This window comes from Alnus glutinosa, chromosome 2 (assembly GCF_958979055.1).
Source record: "Alnus glutinosa chromosome 2, dhAlnGlut1.1, whole genome shotgun sequence".
NCBI lineage: Eukaryota > Viridiplantae > Streptophyta > Magnoliopsida > Fagales > Betulaceae > Alnus > Alnus glutinosa.
In genome coordinates, this window is record NC_084887.1 from 32,750,341 (window position 1) to 32,769,892 (window position 19,552).

General features: G+C 36.5%; 3 protein-coding genes across 4 annotated transcripts; all 3 read right to left on the bottom strand.

Moving 5' to 3' along the window:
• Positions 1-39: 39 nt before the first annotated feature.
• LOC133860833 (uncharacterized) lies at positions 40-2,732 on the bottom strand. Its single transcript, XM_062296458.1, has 7 exons — positions 2,574-2,732; positions 2,350-2,471; positions 2,175-2,227; positions 1,928-1,991; positions 1,809-1,851; positions 1,654-1,701; positions 40-396 (listed from the first exon to the last, which is right to left on the bottom strand). Exons 1-7 carry the CDS (start codon positions 2,652-2,654, stop codon positions 214-216), a joined length of 594 nt encoding a protein of 197 aa, XP_062152442.1. The 5' UTR covers positions 2,655-2,732; the 3' UTR covers positions 40-213.
• Positions 2,733-4,015: 1,283 nt separating this feature from the next.
• Positions 4,016-9,025, bottom strand: LOC133859559 (putative disease resistance protein At1g50180). Of its 2 annotated transcripts, none has more exons than XR_009898772.1 (3): positions 7,691-9,024; positions 4,777-6,571; positions 4,016-4,474 (listed from the first exon to the last, which is right to left on the bottom strand). XR_009898772.1 is itself a non-coding variant. In XM_062294991.1 (3 exons), exons 1-2 carry the CDS (start codon positions 8,727-8,729, stop codon positions 4,827-4,829), a joined length of 2,784 nt encoding a protein of 927 aa, XP_062150975.1. In that variant the 5' UTR covers positions 8,730-9,025; the 3' UTR covers positions 4,016-4,474; positions 4,793-4,826. The 2 variants fall into 2 exon arrangements, 1 of the variants encoding a protein (XP_062150975.1); XM_062294991.1 differs by having other exon boundaries at positions 4,793-6,571; positions 7,691-9,025.
• A 7,218-nt stretch (positions 9,026-16,243) lies between these two features.
• Positions 16,244-19,245, bottom strand: LOC133859560 (receptor-like protein kinase FERONIA). Its single transcript, XM_062294992.1, has one exon. It carries the CDS (start codon positions 19,092-19,094, stop codon positions 16,485-16,487), a length of 2,610 nt encoding a protein of 869 aa, XP_062150976.1. The 5' UTR covers positions 19,095-19,245; the 3' UTR covers positions 16,244-16,484.
• Positions 19,246-19,552: the final 307 nt, after the last annotated feature.

Genomic DNA, 19,552 nt, shown 5'->3' on the forward strand with positions numbered 1-19,552 from the left:
ATATGAGCACCTGTACAGAATGATCAACGAGCAAAAACAGAAAATAGAGGTCACCAATTCTTCTTAATCTCAACAAAAAATGACTCCATTTCTAGCAAATGTGATATATCAGCGCATCTTCAAAAAAGAAATGTAATGTAATGAGTATCTTCGTAGTACATGTTGGAACATGGAAGAGATCCCACAAGCTATAAGCATCTGTTGACACACTGTTCATATCCCTCGCTTCAAAATTAGGTCCTCATCCTCATCCTCCTCATCGTCATTCTCATCACCGTCATCATTCCTGGTTTGCTCAGCATATTCCTCAAGTGATGCAGCGGGAAATAACTCCCCAGCCTTGCCTTCTTCGTTGGTTGGTGTTTTCGCCGAACTTTTAGATTTATCTTTGTTCATCTGGTGCAACATAAAAGAAAAATAATTCAACGCGTGTTACCAAAGAAAAAGGGCGAAAAGGAACAATAAAGTACAAAAAGCACTATTATTGGATTAGTTTCACCCTGCAACTAAGTGTCAAGACATGATAAAGGATTTAGTCTATAATATGTTCACCAACTGTACACATCAAAACATGCTCAATTTGGTAAAAACTAGAAATACACATTAATAGAACAATTACCGAGAAAGATTACACAACCTGAGATACCGATAGAAACTGAATAAAATGCATAGAGAAGAGCTATACGTTATATAAGGGCAAACACCTTATCAACGTGGGATTCATAATGCAATTTGCACAATAAAATTCAAAACTTGCTGGTAGTCGAGCTTATAACAGGTAATGTAATTGACTATGAAAGATATAACTGATTCATATTGAAGGGCCATACATAATCAGTTGGTTTCTGGCTTACGAATTAATTCTTGACTCTGCCATTCAGTTTTGGATGATAAGAATGTTTACAACTAGTTTTTCGTTTTCCCTCTAAAAAGCAAGAAGAACACTTGGCTCCAAGGGAAGGGGAAGAGGAGATTCTAACTAGTGATATCCTCTCTATGAGGTGCGGTCTTCAACTAATTGAACTAAGAAGAACACTGTTTTTTATAGTAGAAATCACACTTCATTGCTTACATTTTTAGGCCTTCAATAAAATTCAAACCGCAATGCATGTGCTCTTGTTGTTTATATTCCATTAGAGTTAGTGTGAAGTACCCAAAGATGTGTATGATGTGCTGTCCATCTCCTGGAAGTGAATCTTGGGTACCAGGCAAGAGGATGGCATTGGTAAGTTAACAAAAAAAACGGTTGAAAATTCCAAACTTAATTTCTCAACAGGTTACAAGCAAGACAAGCATATAATTATCACAACTGCAAAGAAAATTTTGAATCTAGAAGTTTCATACAGAAAGAGACATTGTTCAATTTAAGCTTTTAGTATGGTAACAATTACAATCTCTTGGAAAACACTAAGGCATATGATCTAAATTAGGAGCTACAAAATTGTTAATTATTAAAAGGTTGGTGATATAAGGACTTCATGAATAACTAAAAGGTAGATTCTTCATAAATTTGAGATAAAGTTTCTGTTCTTACCCTATATATCAGACATGAAATTAATAACAAAGAGCTGATGGGAAAAATAAAATCTTTATATACTCATAAGCAACAAAAATATGAAAAAAAGCTGAAAAGCATTGCTTTAAAGAACTTACTGCACGTAGCAGAGACCTTCGCTCCCTTTCTCGAGCATTCCTAACTGCCTAGAACAAAATCACACAAACCCACCAATTAGCTTCCAAAATGCAAAAATCCAAGCCTTCTTTTTCAGAAACGCATACAAATTATAACATAGAGAAAAGAAAGTTACCTCCTCAAGCAACTTTTGCTCAGCCTCTACTTCCGAAGAATCTCTACAACAAAAAAACCAAAACTCTCAAACAAGATTTTCATACATAAATTCAAGAAATAAACTTCTCAAACACAAACCTTCCGACTATACGTTCTACACGGCAACGACACTTTGCGCATACACCCTGCTCCTTAGCACAACCTACGTCCAAATCAACATAAACCCAACATCCAAATAAGAAAAAAGGTACGACATTTGTTAGTTTCACAGAAAATAGTTTCTCAAATATGCCTTTCGACCCAAAATCCATTGCTGTTTCGTGGGAAAACGGTTTCAAAGAAACGAAACAGAACCACAAAGAATTCAAAGAGCGAAACCAAGTACCGGAACAGAGATTATGGTACGCCTGACGAACGGCGCGTTTCGAACATCGCTGACTGTAACGTTCAATCCAACAACAAAAACAACAAGTGCCATTGAAATTGAATTGGTCCTAAACAAAATTGAGAAACAGAAAATCACAAAATTAAAAAGAAAAAGAAAAAAAAAAAAAAAAAACCATTTGGCAGGCTCGGCGAGGGCCTTGTACTTTCCGTAACGGCGTTTCCAATCGATCTGTTCTTTACAGCGAGGGCACACCCCCGTTATCTCGGAGTACGGCCTGAGCTTTCCCCCAACTTCCTGTTACAACTATTTATCTTCAGCTACTGCTTTTGAAAAGCACTTATTGAATAAGTAAAATCCGTTTCTTCTTTCTAGAGAAAAGCGACTGTTTTGTAATACCGTTTCGTTGATCTTGACGCCGGCGTTGGGTTTCCAAGCGAAACTGTTTTGGTGCTTGGGCGGGCCGTGCCTGCTGCTCATCTTTGGTTTGCCGCGGCCACTGTTTTGTTATTGTAGCACTTTCAGCTCTACAAACAGATGGGTTGCTGTGGAGGTGTTGTTCTGGGTTTTATGTTGGAGGATGACCTAAACGACATGTGGCAGAGTGTAAATTAAACGACAATTCGTATTGGATGCTTTAAACACTATCTATATTTGTGTTTGAAAACTCGAAATCACCTAGAGAGGGGTAGTGAGAAATTTCAATTGTTATATTGCTACTTTTTATGGCATTTTTAGCAAACTAGATTGATAATGAAAATAAGTTGATTGATTTATCTTTTATATCAACCCTTTTTTTTTTTTTTAAGAGAAACATGCAATTCCATAGTTATATATACACAGAAGATACTACATACAATATTGATGTACCAGTTTCAATCAATCCCTAAATTTGTCATTGTTAAAAAAAAAATAAAAAAATTACAATAGTTGGTTGGAGACTACCACTTTATTATGGGATATTTGTGGGATAAAAATGTAGTTATCAGCATTAGTACTAAGTAATGCTAGATATCACATTTTTGTCATACAATGATGATGTAGCAGTCTTAACCAGTCTTTAGATCAATCATTGTTAAAGGAAGTGTGAGTTGGTTGGAACTACCACGTTAATATTGTGTGATAATTGTGAGATAAAAATGCGGTTTTTAACATTACTCTATAGTACTACATATAGGCGGCTAGGGTTTTGTAATTAGGGTTTATTTTAGAAAATTTCCACAAATTAAAATTATGTGAAAAATAAAATTTTGCTTATATGAAAAGTCAAACACATACCCTTTTTATAAAATCATACCATACAAACCATTAAGCTAAACATATAATTCAAAATTACATTTTAAAATAAAAAAAATATTGTTTATGCTTATTGGGCTTTATGATATATTTAATTAAGCTTACATTGGCATGGCTAATGAGTCTGGACCTTCTGAGGCCCACCTAATTGGACTTACCTAGTTAACAATTAACCTAAGTTCGGATATCATAAGAGAGCATGTTTGAAATTTGACCCAAAAAATAAAAAGAGCGAGCATGTTTGAAATTGGGTTGAGAAATAAAGCCTTTTAAAGCCAAAAAGAATTTTTTAAGAAAAACTTCATTTTTAAACTTTCTTTTGAAGTGTGTTTTGGCCCTCTCTATATACAGAGTAAAAAAAGTCAAAGAAGTGTTTTTGAATTTTTTACCAAACATATTAGTGTTTTGTTTGGCACAACCTTCTAAGTACTAAAGTACTTTTTAAACTCCTTAACACAATTCCAAACAGACTTTTATAAATCACGGAGAGAAAGCCAAGCACTACAAAGGCCTTAGCGACCTTGGATACAGTGTGATGCTAACAATGAGAGAATTGAAGTTTCTATATCATTTGGATTTTTTTTTTTTTTTTTTAGATGAATAACTAATTTATTAAAACAAAATTAAAATTTACAAGGGGAAGATTAGTCCCCAAAACCAGCAACTATGAAAGACAACAAATCACCAATACCCCAAACCTGCACAGCTTGGGAACCGCAAAGAAGCCAAAACCAGTTCAATTTACACCACTAGACCAGCACAGACAAATATAAAAGCAGGGTAATTTGTTGATTAGGAAAACATCATCAGAACTCTGCCCAACCTTCTATTGGCATAATTAGCCTCAAAGGAGAGTGATCAGTTGATCTGAAGCCTAACAAGCAGAACAATGTACGTCCATACAAACAATAGCTAGCCAAATCTCTACATTTCCAGCAAAATGTCTTGAATTTCTTTCCTTCCAAATGATGTAGACCATGACAGCTAGCATCAATTCAACGATCCTGCAGAGAAGGGAATTACCTTTGATATCATATAGACTTAAAAGTACAAGAATGAGGCACATTGGCTCTCTGGACTTCGATGACAGAAGAATTATTGTCATATATATAATCTAATGGATATATAGTATAGCTTCATTGAACAAAAAGGCCATTTTGATTCTTACAAGTATTGATTCAATGATTGGTTTTCACTATTATATCATTAAGTTGTATGGTAATCGTATAACAATCTACTAAATAACAATATTACTAAAGTAAGATTAGATAATAACTTAACAAGTCAACAAAATGTCTTTACAAACCTTGAGTGCGTTTCACCTGATGATCATCAAACTTGGTATTCCAAGCTCAATTAATTCAGAAAAACAATGGAAGGGACGTGCTTGACTTTGCTGAAATCCTCTCCTTTTTTTTCAAGCCTGTGTTTGAATGCTATTGGCATCCATCGTAACTCCAGTTCCTGGAGTGTACTGACAAACTCTAGTCCATCTGGAACCGACTTCAGCTTGCTGCAACCTAAAATCTCCAAACGGGAAAGACAGGGCATGGCACCTGCCTCCACCGTCCACTCCTCTAACTTAGGCAAGCCGCGTAAGCGTAACGTTTTCAGTTTAGGAAAACCTCCTTTAGAGCAAACCATTTTCTTCCCAACGAAAGCATCCCATCCGTTTAGGAACCTCAAGTTCGGCAGCTTCTCCAGTATAGGCATCGGGTCTTCCTCAAGTCTGGATCCCCACAGAATTAACTTGGCGAGGTACGGATGGTGGTATTCCGGCAGCTTCTCTATCCGCCCTTCCACGTGTAGCTTGTAGAGACGAGGACAACCTTGCACTACTTGCCGCAGGTTTACAACCTTATCAGGGAATGAAAGCATTTCAGTCTTCATGGACAAGGATCGAAGGCTGTTTAATTTGTCGGTCGGCCGTCTGAAGATTTCCCCAAACTCTTGGAAGTGTCTTGGCTCATTTAGCACCAATTTTCTAAGACTTGTCAAACTGAGAAGATCGCTTACATCACATTTGTTTGCAGGGAAGTTTACTAGTGTCTGAAGTTTGGTCATACTTGTCAGTTGAAGCTTACCATCAGAAGAATAATCACACCACTTGGGAAGATATAGATGTCTCAACTGTTCCATCGTCCATATCTCGTTCGGAATTACTACAGTCGATTCCCAACTCATTTCGTCAATGGTTTCCAGATTCAGGGTCTCCAAGCACATCAAATTGCTTATGGATGAAGGCAAAACCCGTATACCAGTTTTCTTCAAGCTCAAGAACCTCAAATGAATCGTTAATGTTCCTATTTTCTCGGGTAACTCCCCATCCGGGATCTTGCTTCCTTCCAGATCCAAAACTCTAAGCAATCTGAAGTACTTAAACACAGAGACGATGGAATGGTTATCTTTAATGAAGTATAAGAGGGACCTGATCTGCGGATGCTGATCTTTGTATTTTTCTGGGACAAAAGTGTCAGAAAATATGGCAAGTCTGCGAATTCTACCAGTTGATGTCACGCTGTGTGAAGGAAAAGCATCCGTTGTCTGATCATTTCCAGGCGAATGGCCTACAATGTGGAGGAAATTTTCCTGTTTTGCCTTTGACAAGCATAGGTCGCGCATAAGATCATGGAGGCGGCAAGACTTGATCCTTCCGCTTGCCCCAACCACACCCACTTGAGCCATGCATCTATTTATCAACTCAACCAGGTAGCTTTCTGCAACATCTTCCAGCGCTTCATCGCCGTCGATATGCTCGTATTTCGGAGACACAAAGCCTTCCGCCACCCACAGTCGAACCAATTTCTTTTTTGGAATATCGTAGTCCTCTGGAAACTGGCTGAGATAGAGGAAACAGGGTTTTAATTGGTAAGGCAATTCATGGTAACTCAAAGCCAATACATCCTGAACTGTTGATGGTTGTCCTTGGGCGGGGCCTCTCCTTAAGTAAGATTTTATATTTCTGTGCACCATGTCCCACTCACTCAATGTTTCTTTGGTTGCCAAAAGCCCTCCAAGCACATTGATAGCCAATGGTAAACCAGCACACCTCGCCACCATTTCCCTCCCTAACTTCTCCATGCTTTCGCAAATTCTGGAGTCTGCATCATAACAATATATATATGCAGTGACGACGATAATAATGAAAAAAAAAAAAAAAAAAAAGGACAAATATTTGAGGGACAAAGTTTTATTCCAAAATGGATTGAAAAAATGTTTTCAATTCAGTCTGTTGAACAATTGAAGGCTACGAACAGTAGTAACTTAATTGTGTTATTCATTGGCTAATACTAACACCGGAGCTTTGTGATTGTTGTAATTAACGACCCACCCCAACGAAATAATATTGTCCATTTTTTGCTCTCCCAAATTAGACTTCCTAGGAGATCATCTATCCCACTAATTTCAGTACTACTATCGCAGAAGTACGCTTAACCGCGGAATTTTGATAGGTTCATGACCATCACGGCTTTAAAATGTGTTATGTCAAGAATGATGTAAATATGTATATAAGCACATTCTCATTCCCATACCCAAACGATATACGTGGGACGTCACAATTTTTCCCCTTTTCAATCAGACTTTTCCTTTTCTTTTCTTTTATTTTTTACAAAATTTCTTCTTTCATACATAATTAGAATTGTAGAAGGTTTTTTATATTGAAAAAAAATTAAAGGAGAAAGGACATGGTCACATAAGGATTTGATTGAAAATTTGGGAAAAAAAAAAAGTTCAAGAAATTGATTGATAAACTTGAATATCCAAGTTATTATTTGGAAATGGACCAATATACTGTATAATTGTTTGATAGTGTCCCTGCTAAAAACCGTAGCGAATCTTTTTAATTAAATTATATATGAAAGAAAAAATTCCACCTCAACGTTTACAACATTTAAAGGATAGTAATTTTTTTAACAACTCTCGATCTTATTAAGTTATATGTTGAGATCGTAAAATCTAAATCATTTAATTTAATTAAACAATTAAGATTTTTTTTTTAAAATAAAAAATATTACAGAAATACCCTAAAACATCTAAAAAAAAAAAAAAAAAAAAAAAAGTCCTGATGTTGTCGATCGATCACAAGCTGTGTCTTCCTATTTTCCCTCAACTTCTACGTACACTTCATCCAAAAAATTCTATGGGAATTTTTATGATAATTCTGCGTGCATGAGCCTCTTTGAAAAAAAGAAAGAAATTAAAGGAGGACGAGAAAAAACCTGGAGTTTTTCTCGGAAATGCCTTCTTCTGAAACAAGTCCCAACTATCTTCCTCATTCAAACACGTCGGTTCATGTATAAATCCTCCTGGATCTACATGCTTGGCTACTTCTCTATTGCGAGTTGTTAGTAGAATTTTGCTGCTCACCATTCCTGATGGGAAGGCAGGCAAGAGTATATCCCATGCCTCGGAGTCCCAAATATCGTCGAGGATCACCAAACATCTTTTGTCTTGCAGAACTTGATTAAGCTTCTTTGCCAGCTCATCCTCTCTCATTTTCAAAACCTGATCCCTATCGTCTTTGGACGGAGAGGTAAGATTGAGCAAAATTCCTTCCCAAACATCTCTTCTTTTGCAATCTTGAGACACATAAGCCCAAGCAAAGCCTTCAAAATGACGCCTAACGTCACTGTAATGATAAACTTTTTTGGCAAGAGTGGTCTTGCCTAGACCACCCATCCCGCAAATAGACACAGATTGACAGCCATTTTTCTCACTCACGAGCTGTGCAACTACTTCTCTTATGTTTTCGTCCAACCCCACGATGTACTCTTCAAGATTATGGGAATAAGACCATCTCAATTGCCTTTGCCTTTGCCTATGCAGGATCGACGCTGAAGTGGAGCCTTCTTCTCTTGCAGAATTCACACCATAAGTCTGTAAGCTTCTGGAGAGGTCGGAGATTCTAGCTTTAATGGCCTCAATCTCGTACGCCACTTTGTGAAGTTTGATGGTGTCGCTGAGAAAAGAAGCGTACCTCTTGAGCAGATTTTCTCTGTTCTTGGACAGAATTTCAAGGGCGAAACTTTCTATTATATCCTGAGCATCGTATGCGGCATCCCGAATCTCAGAAACCCAATTTTGAACGCTCTCGTCTTCGTTTTGCCTTTTATCTGCGTCTTCTAAGAAGCACTGCATGCGCTTTAATTCGGAGTGCATCAGCTTGATTTGATCGCTCGCCCCTACTATAAGTATTGCATCTCTAATTATAAGGTCCGCAAGCCTTTCCACAACAAACGACACAACGCCCTCGGCCATTCTGTCTGCCTTCTTCTTCTTCGATCCTTGTACCAAATTAAACAAGAAAAAACAAAAGCTCTTCTTCTTGCATCCACCGAAGACAAACCAAGTTTATGATCTTCGATCACTTTGCTGATCTACCAGTTATTGTCATGGTGGCCTTCCTACTTAACACCACCGGGAATTTTTGCAATTAAGGATAGTTTTTTTCTTCTTCTGTAATTTACTTGCAAAACTTCATTATGATCAACAAAAGTATGCTTTTTCGGAATAAAAAGGTAAACCCCCATTAGCTGGAAAGTTCTTTCTTTTTTCTGGCGCTACGTACACATCGTAAGTGCAGAACCCAATACCATTCGTGGAAATATGTATATACTCGTATACATTGATTATAAAATTCTCATCCACGTATTATTTAATATAATATTCGCATCAGATGATGATTGATGAGCTATACATACACTTTATAAATCATAAATTATTTATGAGACATTGAGACAGGTGATGAGGACATGTCTATAAATTATTAATTAGGCCCTGTTTAGTAAATTCCTCCCCTCCCCACTCCTACTCCTTTCCTTCTGTTTGCTCAGTACGGATAAGCAAAAAAAGTCTGAAAAAGAAGCCCACATTTCAGTCTATTTCCATTTTACCCTAACATTTCAACATGAAAAAGCAAAAAACAATGGGAATAGACTGAAATGTTGGGGTAAAATAAGAATAGTCTCAAAAAGAAGCCAACATTTTATTCTATTCTCATTTTACTCCAAACCTTTCAATATGAAGAAAAAAAAAAAAGAGTAGACTAAAATGTTGGGACTAAAATGGAAATAGAATAAAATGGTTGGCTTCTTTACTGACAGGAAAATGGGGATGGGAGGGGGAGGGGAGGGGTTACTAAGCAGGTCACGAAGGTTAAAGAAAACCGGGGGTTGTTGATCGAGGGGGTACTGCACCCATTCTAATCCGAACCGGAAAATGAACCGAAAAGAAGTCGATTCTTTTAAAAATAAGGATACAATTATCATTTCACTTTTATTTTATTTTCTGTTTCTTTTCTTTTTTTTTTTTTTTTTTTTTTTATATATATATATATAATTTTGTCTTTCCATTTAAAAGAACCGGCCTCTGAATCCAAATTCCTTCTAATCCCTCTAAATTCCCCTCCCCTTTAATTGAAAAATAAATAAATGAATAAGCGTGGACCAAGACTAGAGTAAACCCCCTACCCTTTTCTCTCTCATTTCCTACTCATCTCCACCCATCAAAACATAAATTATTTGATTCACACCACTTTTTTGTGCCAATAGCACAAGACATATAATGATATAACCACAACTTTTTGTGGAAAATGCTTCCCTCCATCTATTCTGTTGAAAAGTCATTAAAAGAGAAAAAGGCTGCCCGAGTTTCCAATAGGAAAATAATAGACATTTGCACCTCCAGCTAAAAAATAGGCAAAAAAAAAAAAAAAAAAATCTATATATATTTTTTTTGGGGGCAAAAATGCCAAATGTTTTGAACTAATTTGAGAAATGATTATTAAGGTACATTGATTTTAATCATTTAAATTATATAATTCTAACATAACAAGCTATAGCATGCACGGATGTAAGTATATATGTAACGGTGTGGAGAGCATAGGAGAAATTCAGGTGAACGCCTGATTTAGTGTGAATTGTGAGTAAGCATACCTGACGGAGGTCTCCTCCACTTTTAAAGGTGTCTACAAATCTTAAGATCTAGACCATTTATTTAAAACCAACGTTTGAATCTTGTCACGTAACCTTTTAGAAAAAAAAAAAAATTGAAAAAAAAAAAATTGAAAAAAAGAAGGAAAAGTAAATGGATGGTTGGACACTTCTTCGGGAAGTTGTGGTCGGCTACTCCAAGAGGATTGTCCAAGAACCCCACCCACTCTCATGGGTTAACCGATCGACCACCCTTGATGGCTTGGGGGATAGCCACGGTCTTGGCACTATTGCACACTTTTTTCGTTTTTTCTTTTTTAAGAATATTGCACACTTTTTGAGTAGACCATAAAATTAAGTGAGCTTTTGATATTCAAAACAAGATAAATGTTAGGTTTTCCAAGACTTAACTTCCCAATTTTTTGAGTAAACCATACATGTAGTAAATTATTTTCAAATTTTTGTAGGGGCATCCCTACCTATTTCGATGATTGACTCTATTGTCATTGCAAATAAGCCCTTGGAGTGGGCTTGTTTGTTAAGCTCCGAAACATTACATAATAGTGATTGGTTACTGTTTATATATATATATATATATATATATATATATATATATATATATATATATATATATATATTTTACATTTTTCAATAACAATCAACATCAAAATATTCACACTTTTTTTTATTTTTTATATCATATCAATAATTTTTTATTACTATTCAAATAAAAAAATTCACTACAATACAAATTTTTTTTACTTTTTTATACAAATTCTTTTTATTTTATATCACATCATCACTTTTTATAAATTTTAAAATTAACAACCCACTATTCTTTAATTTTTTTTTTTTTTTTTTTTTTTTTGCCAAACAAGCAAAGATCTTGTCACAAATACTTTTGCGTGGCTTTCGATGCGTGAAAAAAAATTCGGTGTCAGTATTAATTAACTACACTTAGTCATCCTTGATATATATATATATATATTTTTGGTGGCATTAGTTACAACTAAAAATTGTCATCGCTGATAGGTGATTGATAACGACAACTCAATTGTCGTCACTAAAGACCATTTTTTTTTTTGCGGTGGAAATGGTGAGGAGAGCTTCAAAAAGTAATTTAAATTGTTCACGAAAACATAATAGGAATTAAGGTGAATGCCTTATTTAGTGTGAATTGTGAGTATGCATATAATTAAGGTATCCTGCAATTTTAGGGCTGTCTGCAAATCTTAATTTCCAGACCGTCCAATTAAAATGAATTGTAATTGTGATGTTCCACGTCGCCTGTGTATGGAGATGTACTTATATATATAAACGCACCATTCTTGAAACAACACGTTTTAAAACCGTGATAACCATGAACCTATCAGAACTTTGCAGTTAAGCATGCTTCTGCGAGAGTAGTATCGGGATATGTGACATCCTGGAAAGTCTGGTTCGATTGAGTCAAAAGAGAACAATATTGTATCATTAAGGGTAGGAGTAATGACGCCAGGCAGAACTAAGATTGTTCTGATAGCATATGATAGTAGCAGAAATTATGAATTGAATATAAAAAAGAGAATTCAGAAAGAAAGAAAATAATAAATAGGGAAGAGATAACCTCTAATTGCCCCAAATAAGTAAACAGAGAAATAACTCTAAAAGACTTCAAATTTAATTGATACTTCAAAACTTGATTCCAAAATAATACAGACCTGCTTTTATATATGCAAAGTTTAAATACTTTACAAGCAAGATAATTAGAGAAAAATAAATAAATAAAAATACAAAATAACTTTAACATTTAAGACAAAACAAAATATTTGTACAGAAAGTGAAATCTATTATTCTAAAAATAATCTTCAAATATTTTGTATGATTCTTTCCATTCTCGGGCTAATCTTATTCAATAAATAATCTTCAAATCTTATGCTTGATTTTCTCTTGCATTAGTCTCACCGTGTTGGAATCATCTTTGCTTCGATCTTTTGGATGTTCGATCAATTCATTCCATCCCATATTTCTTCATGCCAAAAATAACTTGAAACCAGAAGATAAACAAGTTGCAACCCATCACAACTTGATTTTGAATAATAGATATGGATTTTCTCACACCAACTTGAAATAAATCAATATTCTCAAGTCTTTCATTTATTTTCTCCAATTCATGCTCCATAAAAGTTTTCAAAGAATTATCAATTCTTTATTGACCACAAAAATTAAAATTGTCATCCAGCATGCCAAAACCAACAACCAAACTATTATTAGGAGAATTTGATAGAAAATTTTCAATCCCAAAAAAATCAACATTACTAATTTCTTCATTACTCAACTGAAATCTCTCATTATTTAGACTTTCATCAAACACATGGTAGTCATTATTTTCTTCAATAAATTTTATTGCATTAACCACAAAACTTACATCTTTCAATAAATCCTCTTCATTATGATAGATGTCATAAATTGGTAGAGAATTCCAATCTACAAAACATTAATAAAGATCTTCAACGTCTTCTTCATATTGAAACTCTTCATCAACAAACTCTTCACCCCGACCACGCTGTTCTTGAACCAGAACAGGATTGTGATACAGGTTCTCGAAATTGGATTCTGAATTGCAATCGTCAATATCACGATACATCTCCATGTTTTGTGCCGCTAGATGCTGTATTAACTCCACAACTTGCTTTTGCAAGTCTTCAATCTTTATGTCTTGTACATTGCATTCATGGTAGGGAACTTTCTCATTCGGAACCTGTCCACGCCAACCACGACCGCTAGTCAAGAAATTCACCCCAAGAAGGCGCTCAGCTCTGATACTAACTGACGCTAAGCAGAACGAAGATTGTTTTGATAGCGTATGATAGCAGTAGAAACTATGAATTGAAGATAAAAAATGAAATTCAAGAAGAGAGAAAATAACAAATAGGGAAGAGATAACTCATAATTTTCCCAAATAAGCAAATAGAGAAAAACTCTGAAAGACTTAAAATTTAATTGATACTTCAAAACCTAATTCCAAAATAATACAAACCTGCCTTTATATAGGCAAAATTTGAGTATTTTCCAAACTAAATACTTGGAGAAAAAGAAAGAAATAAAAATACAAAAATAACTGTAACTTTTGAGACAAAACAAAATATTTGTACAAAAAGTAAAATATATTATTCTAAAACTAATCTCTTCAAATATTTTTTTATGACTCTTTTCATTTTTGGGTTGATCTTATTCAAAAAATAATCTTTAAATTTTATGCCTAATTTTTTTCTGTATCACTAAATCTTACCACGCAAGCTTCTTTTTTTAAAAAAATAATAGTAAAACTAAATAAATAGGTGACCGGACAACCCCTTAAAGTGGTCAGCCACCACCTTGAAGAGTGGTGGTTGGCTACCTCAAAGGGGTTATCCAACCACCTCCACCCACTCTCATGGGCGATGGCAGCCTTCATGGGGGTCATAAGTGTTGGCACTTGTCAGTACTATTGCACGCGCGCGAGTAGTCCATAAAAGTGAGCTTTTGATATCTACAATAATGAGTCTGATTTTCTATTCCGTGTATTGGTTCATATTTTGGATAATTATAGTGTCATAATCAAGGCTTCGTGTTTAGGAAAAATTATTAATTATCTAGACTCAAAACTTTTTCAACAGTGAGATAAACCAAAGGGATTGTGAATGTCCAAAGATGACAGGGGGAGCTAGCGTATATGATCTCAACAAACTACTACCTACCACAATAAAATTAGAGTAATGATATACACAATTTTACTTCTTTACACTCTTTTTTTTTTTAGGTAATTTTTAAAATTATTATTAGTTTTGATATAAATTTTTATTAGATTTTAATTAAATAGTGGTTTTAAAAGTTACTTAAGAGTGAAAAAGTGAATGTGTGTAACATTATTCATCAAATTATGTTTATGTTCACAAGATTAGTGTAATTATAATTTTCTCTAAAACTATTTTAAAATGTGACTTCTTCGATGTAGTTAAAACTTGAAACTCTTTTTTTTTTCTTTTTTTTTTTAGCAACTTAATGGTCACAATTTTAATTTTCTATTGCTAAGGCCTGGTGCGCATTTGAGAGTGATTTTCTAATATCATAAAGCCATGCATGCCGTTTAATTTAACTCTTGGCAAAGCCTAATTGTCATGCAATCTTTTCTTTTTTTATTTTACTGAACCATTTGCTCATAAAAAAAGAAAAAGAAAGAGAGAGAGAGAGAGAGAGAGAGAGAGAGGGGACAAGATGAAAGGAAAGATAATCAAAGAGCTGCTGTAGTGAGCAATTTTTTAATTTTCTGAGCAATCCTTTCAAAAGCAGCCATATGCTTTTTTGAAAAGTGAGGTTTACTTTTGTTAAAGAAAAAGACAGGGGGCTTGTTTCCTTTTTAAAAAGTTATTCCTCCCAGGGACCAAAAAAGTCTACTAGTAATACTAGTCAGTCTATTCTTCCACTATTGTTTTTCCAATCGCTTACTTCAATTATTGGGTTTTAGAGATATTATGAGAGATCTGCCTCCATAATTCCGAAATCAAGTGGAAACGTATCTGCCCCATTCCATGTGTAAGGTGGCCCATCCGCTGATGCCCCGGCCCCACTTGTTTGGAATTCCGACCTACCTCAAGTTGAAGAGGCATTTGGATAATTGGATCCTCTCCTCTCCCTGTCCAAGTTGAAGTGGATTATCTCGTGGAATTTTAAACCGGTTGTGAAATTGCAGCCGACAAAAATTCCATCTCCTTATTTATTTTATAATTTTTTAAAAATAATGTTATATATATTATATTTTTATTTTACAATGTTGAATTTAAAAAAAAAAAAAAAAATCTAATACGATTTTTTGCTATCTGACTCGATCAATATATGAAAACCAAATGGATTGTGGTGGATAAGAAAATTAAAATGATAATTGGTTCACGTTTTGTCTTCTTGATTCCCATGATTCACGTTCAGAGCACTCATTTCCTAGCTAGTGGGATTATAGTTTTTCATGGAAATGACGGGTGGGCCCTTGACATTTGGAAGAATCTCTGGATTCAAAAAATCATAGGTCTCAAATCCCAAAGTGATAAAAGGCTCATTTACGTTATTAATCCAGAAATACATGCTTACTATATATCATGACCATTGACCAACCTAATACATTGGTAAACAATAGACCTCTGGAGTGTGGACTACTGCTAAGAATTAATGGAAGTCTCTCTTCATTCATTGGGAAGATGGGTTTATTGGAGCATTCTTCTTTCCTTTTCAACCATTGACGTTAGAAAGAGTGGTACTATTATTTGCAATTGCTCTGTAATGTATCGGGAAGAAGACAATAATGAAGTAAAAATAAAAACAGAAATAAAATAAAATAAAATAGAGATAAGAAATTTTATGTGGTTCAGTTTATAACTTATGTTCACATAATAAAGTTTAAAATGCTGCCTCATATTTCTCTTGATGACATTACAATACAAATGATCCCATCAAATCAGAATTAAATATATTCAATTCTGATTTAATTATAATCAATTACAATTAAACCGTGCAATCTCATATATTCTCCTACCATATACAATCACAAGTATATGAAGAATATATTCTCTAACAACATTTAAATAAATGTGAATTGGCTGGGTGAAGAGAAATTAAAGGGGTGGGGGGGATTATTTTTTATAATGGAATGATATTTAATGTGTTTTAGGGGATGTTTTCTGTTTTTAGTTTGACAAAGCGTTATAATGTAATATAAAAATAAAAATTATATTTATGTTTAGAAAAATGATTTATATTTTGAATTGTTTGTTGATGTCTTTAAAATTTGAAAATTTAAAAAAAGAAAAAAAAAAGAGGGGGCATTAAAAAGACATGGCCGAAGTTTCTTACATCACTATATATATAGTAATTAGGAAAGTAGAGTACAAGGTTCACTTGAGTTGTGTATTGCATTTACAACTTGGCTTTGATTACTTAAAAAAAATAAAAATAAATAAACTTGGCTTTGATTGGGAAGCAGTGCCCAGAAACTACAGAGTATCCTACGTCACTATATCGACCTTCCTTCTTGTTTTAATTACAATTTTCTCAAACAAGCTACCCCTATTTCTCAATTTTCATGGCTATATTGTGAGGACACATTGTGAGACACAAGCGCACCCGAACTAGAGAACAGGTCATCCTCATCAGCGGTAGATACCTCTCCACCCGAATTATACGAGCTCGGCCCAGCCCCACCTGCATCAACTTTAATTTGGCTCCCATTCACCTCCTCATATATACCGTTGATCTTCCTGTCGGCAGCAACTTGAAGCTGCAATGCGAACTCAAGGCCCCACACCACATCGCTCATTTCTGGCCGTTCGATTCCTTGACCACGCAAGCAACTTTCCGCAATCTCCCCAAACTTGTTCAAACACTCGGGTGCAATCTCCGCCCTCAAATGTGGGTCCACGATGTCACCTAGGTTCCCACACTGGTAGCATCTCCGGCCCCACTCAGCCAGGCTCACTTGCTCCTTTGGTAGACCCGGAACCAAAGCTGGCCTAGCACATAGGACCTCAAATAACACCACGCCAAATGAATACACGTCAGACTTCACCGTTAGTTGTTGCCTTCGGAAGTATTCTGGGTCTACGTACCCGAAACTACCCTTCACCACGGTGCTTACGTGGGTCTGGAACATACTAATGGGACCCTTTCTGGACAGTCCGAAATCCGAAATCTTGGCCACCCATTTCTCGTCCAACAGCACGTTTGTTGACTTTACGTCACGGTGAATAATCGTGTGCTTTGCACTGCAATGGAGATAGTGCAACCCACGAGCTGCGCCCAAGCAGATTTCCAGGCGTCGCTTCCACGGAAGAGGAGGGTTCATCGTGTTGTATAGATGGTCCCGGAGGGTCCCACGGGCCATGAAATCATACACGAGGATCATCTCACCTTGGTCATCGCAATATCCAATCAACGGCACAAGATTAACGTGCCGAAGCTGGGAGAGCAGCTCGATTTCGGTCCAGAACTCGCGGACCCCCTGCTTCGAAGACCGGTTCAACCGTTTGATGGCAACTCTAGTAAACCCGCCGTCGATGTATCCTTTGTAGACGTTACCAAATCCTCCGGCTCCAATGACCAAATGATCATCAAAATCGCGCGTGGCCGCTTTCATATCAGCGAGCAAGAAGTGACGGCAATGATCGGACGGTAGCGATGAAGCGTTGGTGTTTGTGGAACATGATCTCTTGGAGAATGGGACCCACGAGGACCTGGGCTTGCTAGTAGTAGAACCTGAGTCCTTCACCCTTGTATTTCGCCGGTAAACGAAGAAATAAATAGCAAAAATGGCTGGTAGGCCGCCAACAACACCTCCTATGAGAATGGCTATCATCGGCGACAACCTCTTTCTCCTCTCCGTTTGTTTTGTTTTGGGTTCCGGGCCTTCCATTTCCGGGTTGAGCCCAGCAAGACTACCGTCTGATCGGTTCAACTTAAATATTTCCACACCGTTCAAGATGGCATTGTCGAATGCGGGACGTGGTGACATATCCAAGTCAGGGTGTAGCGCAAGCCACAAATCTTGTTTCCCCTTGTTTCCACTTGGGACCAACACAACATACTCTCTGTATACAGGAATTCCGGTACCACCGCTCCATTCAATCACATCCGTTTGTGCCTGTGCCGTCTGATTATTGATGAATATGTAAAAAACTCTTTGGTTCGTTTCCACTACTTCCTCCTGAGTTTCGCAGAAGTGAAGCCTAAAAAGATAGTTAAACCCGCCATCAACAGTGAAGATCCACGTGAGGTTGGAATTCAAGTTAACCGTAGTATTGTTATTCATTGTGCGAGAAGTTTGATACACAATCTTCGGCGCTGTGTAGGCTGGTGTGTCCGTCGTATACTGTATCGTGGCTTTAGACCGGTAAGGCGTCTGCCCAACAATCTGGCCAAACAGATACTGCGAGTCCTGACTCCAAGTCCGGAACATCCCAGTATCCTCTACGCCCGGGACATCGTTGCCCCCCACGTTTAGTCTATACATAGTCTCAAGAGCAGTGGTGTCGTCGAAATAGAAGGAACGACTGTTGTAATCTACCAAGGTGATTACATAATCTCTATTGTACATATAGAGATTCTTTGGCATAGAAACAATCTCTATACCATTAATGAAGGCGTAAGAGCTTTTTGATGGAATAAAGGTTATGTTGAGAAACTGAGTGTGCAACACAGGGATTATGAATTCTTTGATAAAGGAGGCTACGGGAGGATTTAACGAAGAGACGGTAAGGAAGGCACTGAAGTTGCTTAAGAGGGTGAAGTTATTGGCGGTGACGAAGGAGAAGGACTTGGATTTGTCGAGTCCGGAGTAGGTGGCCGGGAGGAAGTAGAGACGGAGGAACTTTAGGCCAGGCGAGACGGGGAAGGAGTAGGTGAACTTGTTGTGAAAGATGCGTGCAGTCATGTAGGGGACTTGGGTAGCAGAAGGGTCGTCGTGTTGGGAGGGGGTAGATGCAATTGATATGGTTTGCATATTTGGGGGTGAGAACTTTGAGTTGAAATCGCCGTCCCAGTTACGGCCATCGAGCGAGGTTGACTTGGAGGACGAGCCACAATCAAGGAGTAAATAGTCGGTGGCAGCGTAGGGTGGCGGGGTTTCGGTGACGGCCTGCTGGGTGAGGAGGAGATGAAGGAAGGAGAGGTAGAGGGCCAGCCGGTGCATAGTGTCGAAGATGGATTCTCCTACAGCTGCGTGCTATACCATATGCTGCTTATCTGATCGATAGAAAATACGTGAGCAATGGTGAGAAAGTTAGGTCTTTGGAAATTGGAATTATGCGAATTGTTCTACATAAACGCTTTTGAACAATATTGGTCATGCTGGGAACTTTGCGAGCATTTTGCAATCAATTTGTACAAATATTTCCGCGACGGAGTTGGGTTGTACGCGCGTGCACATAAAAATTTGCTAATGTCTCCAAAAAAAAAAAAAAGAAGAAAAAAGAAAAAGAAAAATTTAAATACATTTCTAACATATGACGGTTTACTAGTTAGAAATCTCAAACAGCTAGCAAGGGTGACGTTAAATGCTATATGCACTCTTAAGTGTACTATTTATTTAATGTGGTAATAAAAATTATTGTTTAAATTCAAAACTCAGTGATAATTCATCTAAAATTA

Bases quoted from the DNA above. Each gene is read 5' to 3' on its own strand.
- LOC133860833 (XM_062296458.1), bottom strand. From the start codon at position 2,654: ATGAGCAGCAGGCACGGCCCGCCCAAGCACCAAAACAGTTTCGCTTGG. The intron at 2,472-2,573 runs GTATTACAAAAC...TAGTTGTAACAG, and splicing joins GCGTCAAGATCAACGAAACG to GAAGTTGGGGGAAAGCTCAG. The intron at 1,852-1,927 runs GTTTGTGTTTGA...TTTTTGTTGTAG, and splicing joins GTAGAACGTATAGTCGGAAG to AGATTCTTCGGAAGTAGAGG.
- LOC133859559 (XM_062294991.1), bottom strand. From the start codon at position 8,729: ATGGCCGAGGGCGTTGTGTCGTTTGTTGTGGAAAGGCTTGCGGACCTT. The intron at 6,572-7,690 runs GTTTTTTCTCGT...GTTATGATGCAG, and splicing joins ATTTCCGAGAAAAACTCCAG to ACTCCAGAATTTGCGAAAGC.
- LOC133859560 (XM_062294992.1), bottom strand. From the start codon at position 19,094: ATGCACCGGCTGGCCCTCTACCTCTCCTTCCTTCATCTCCTCCTCACC.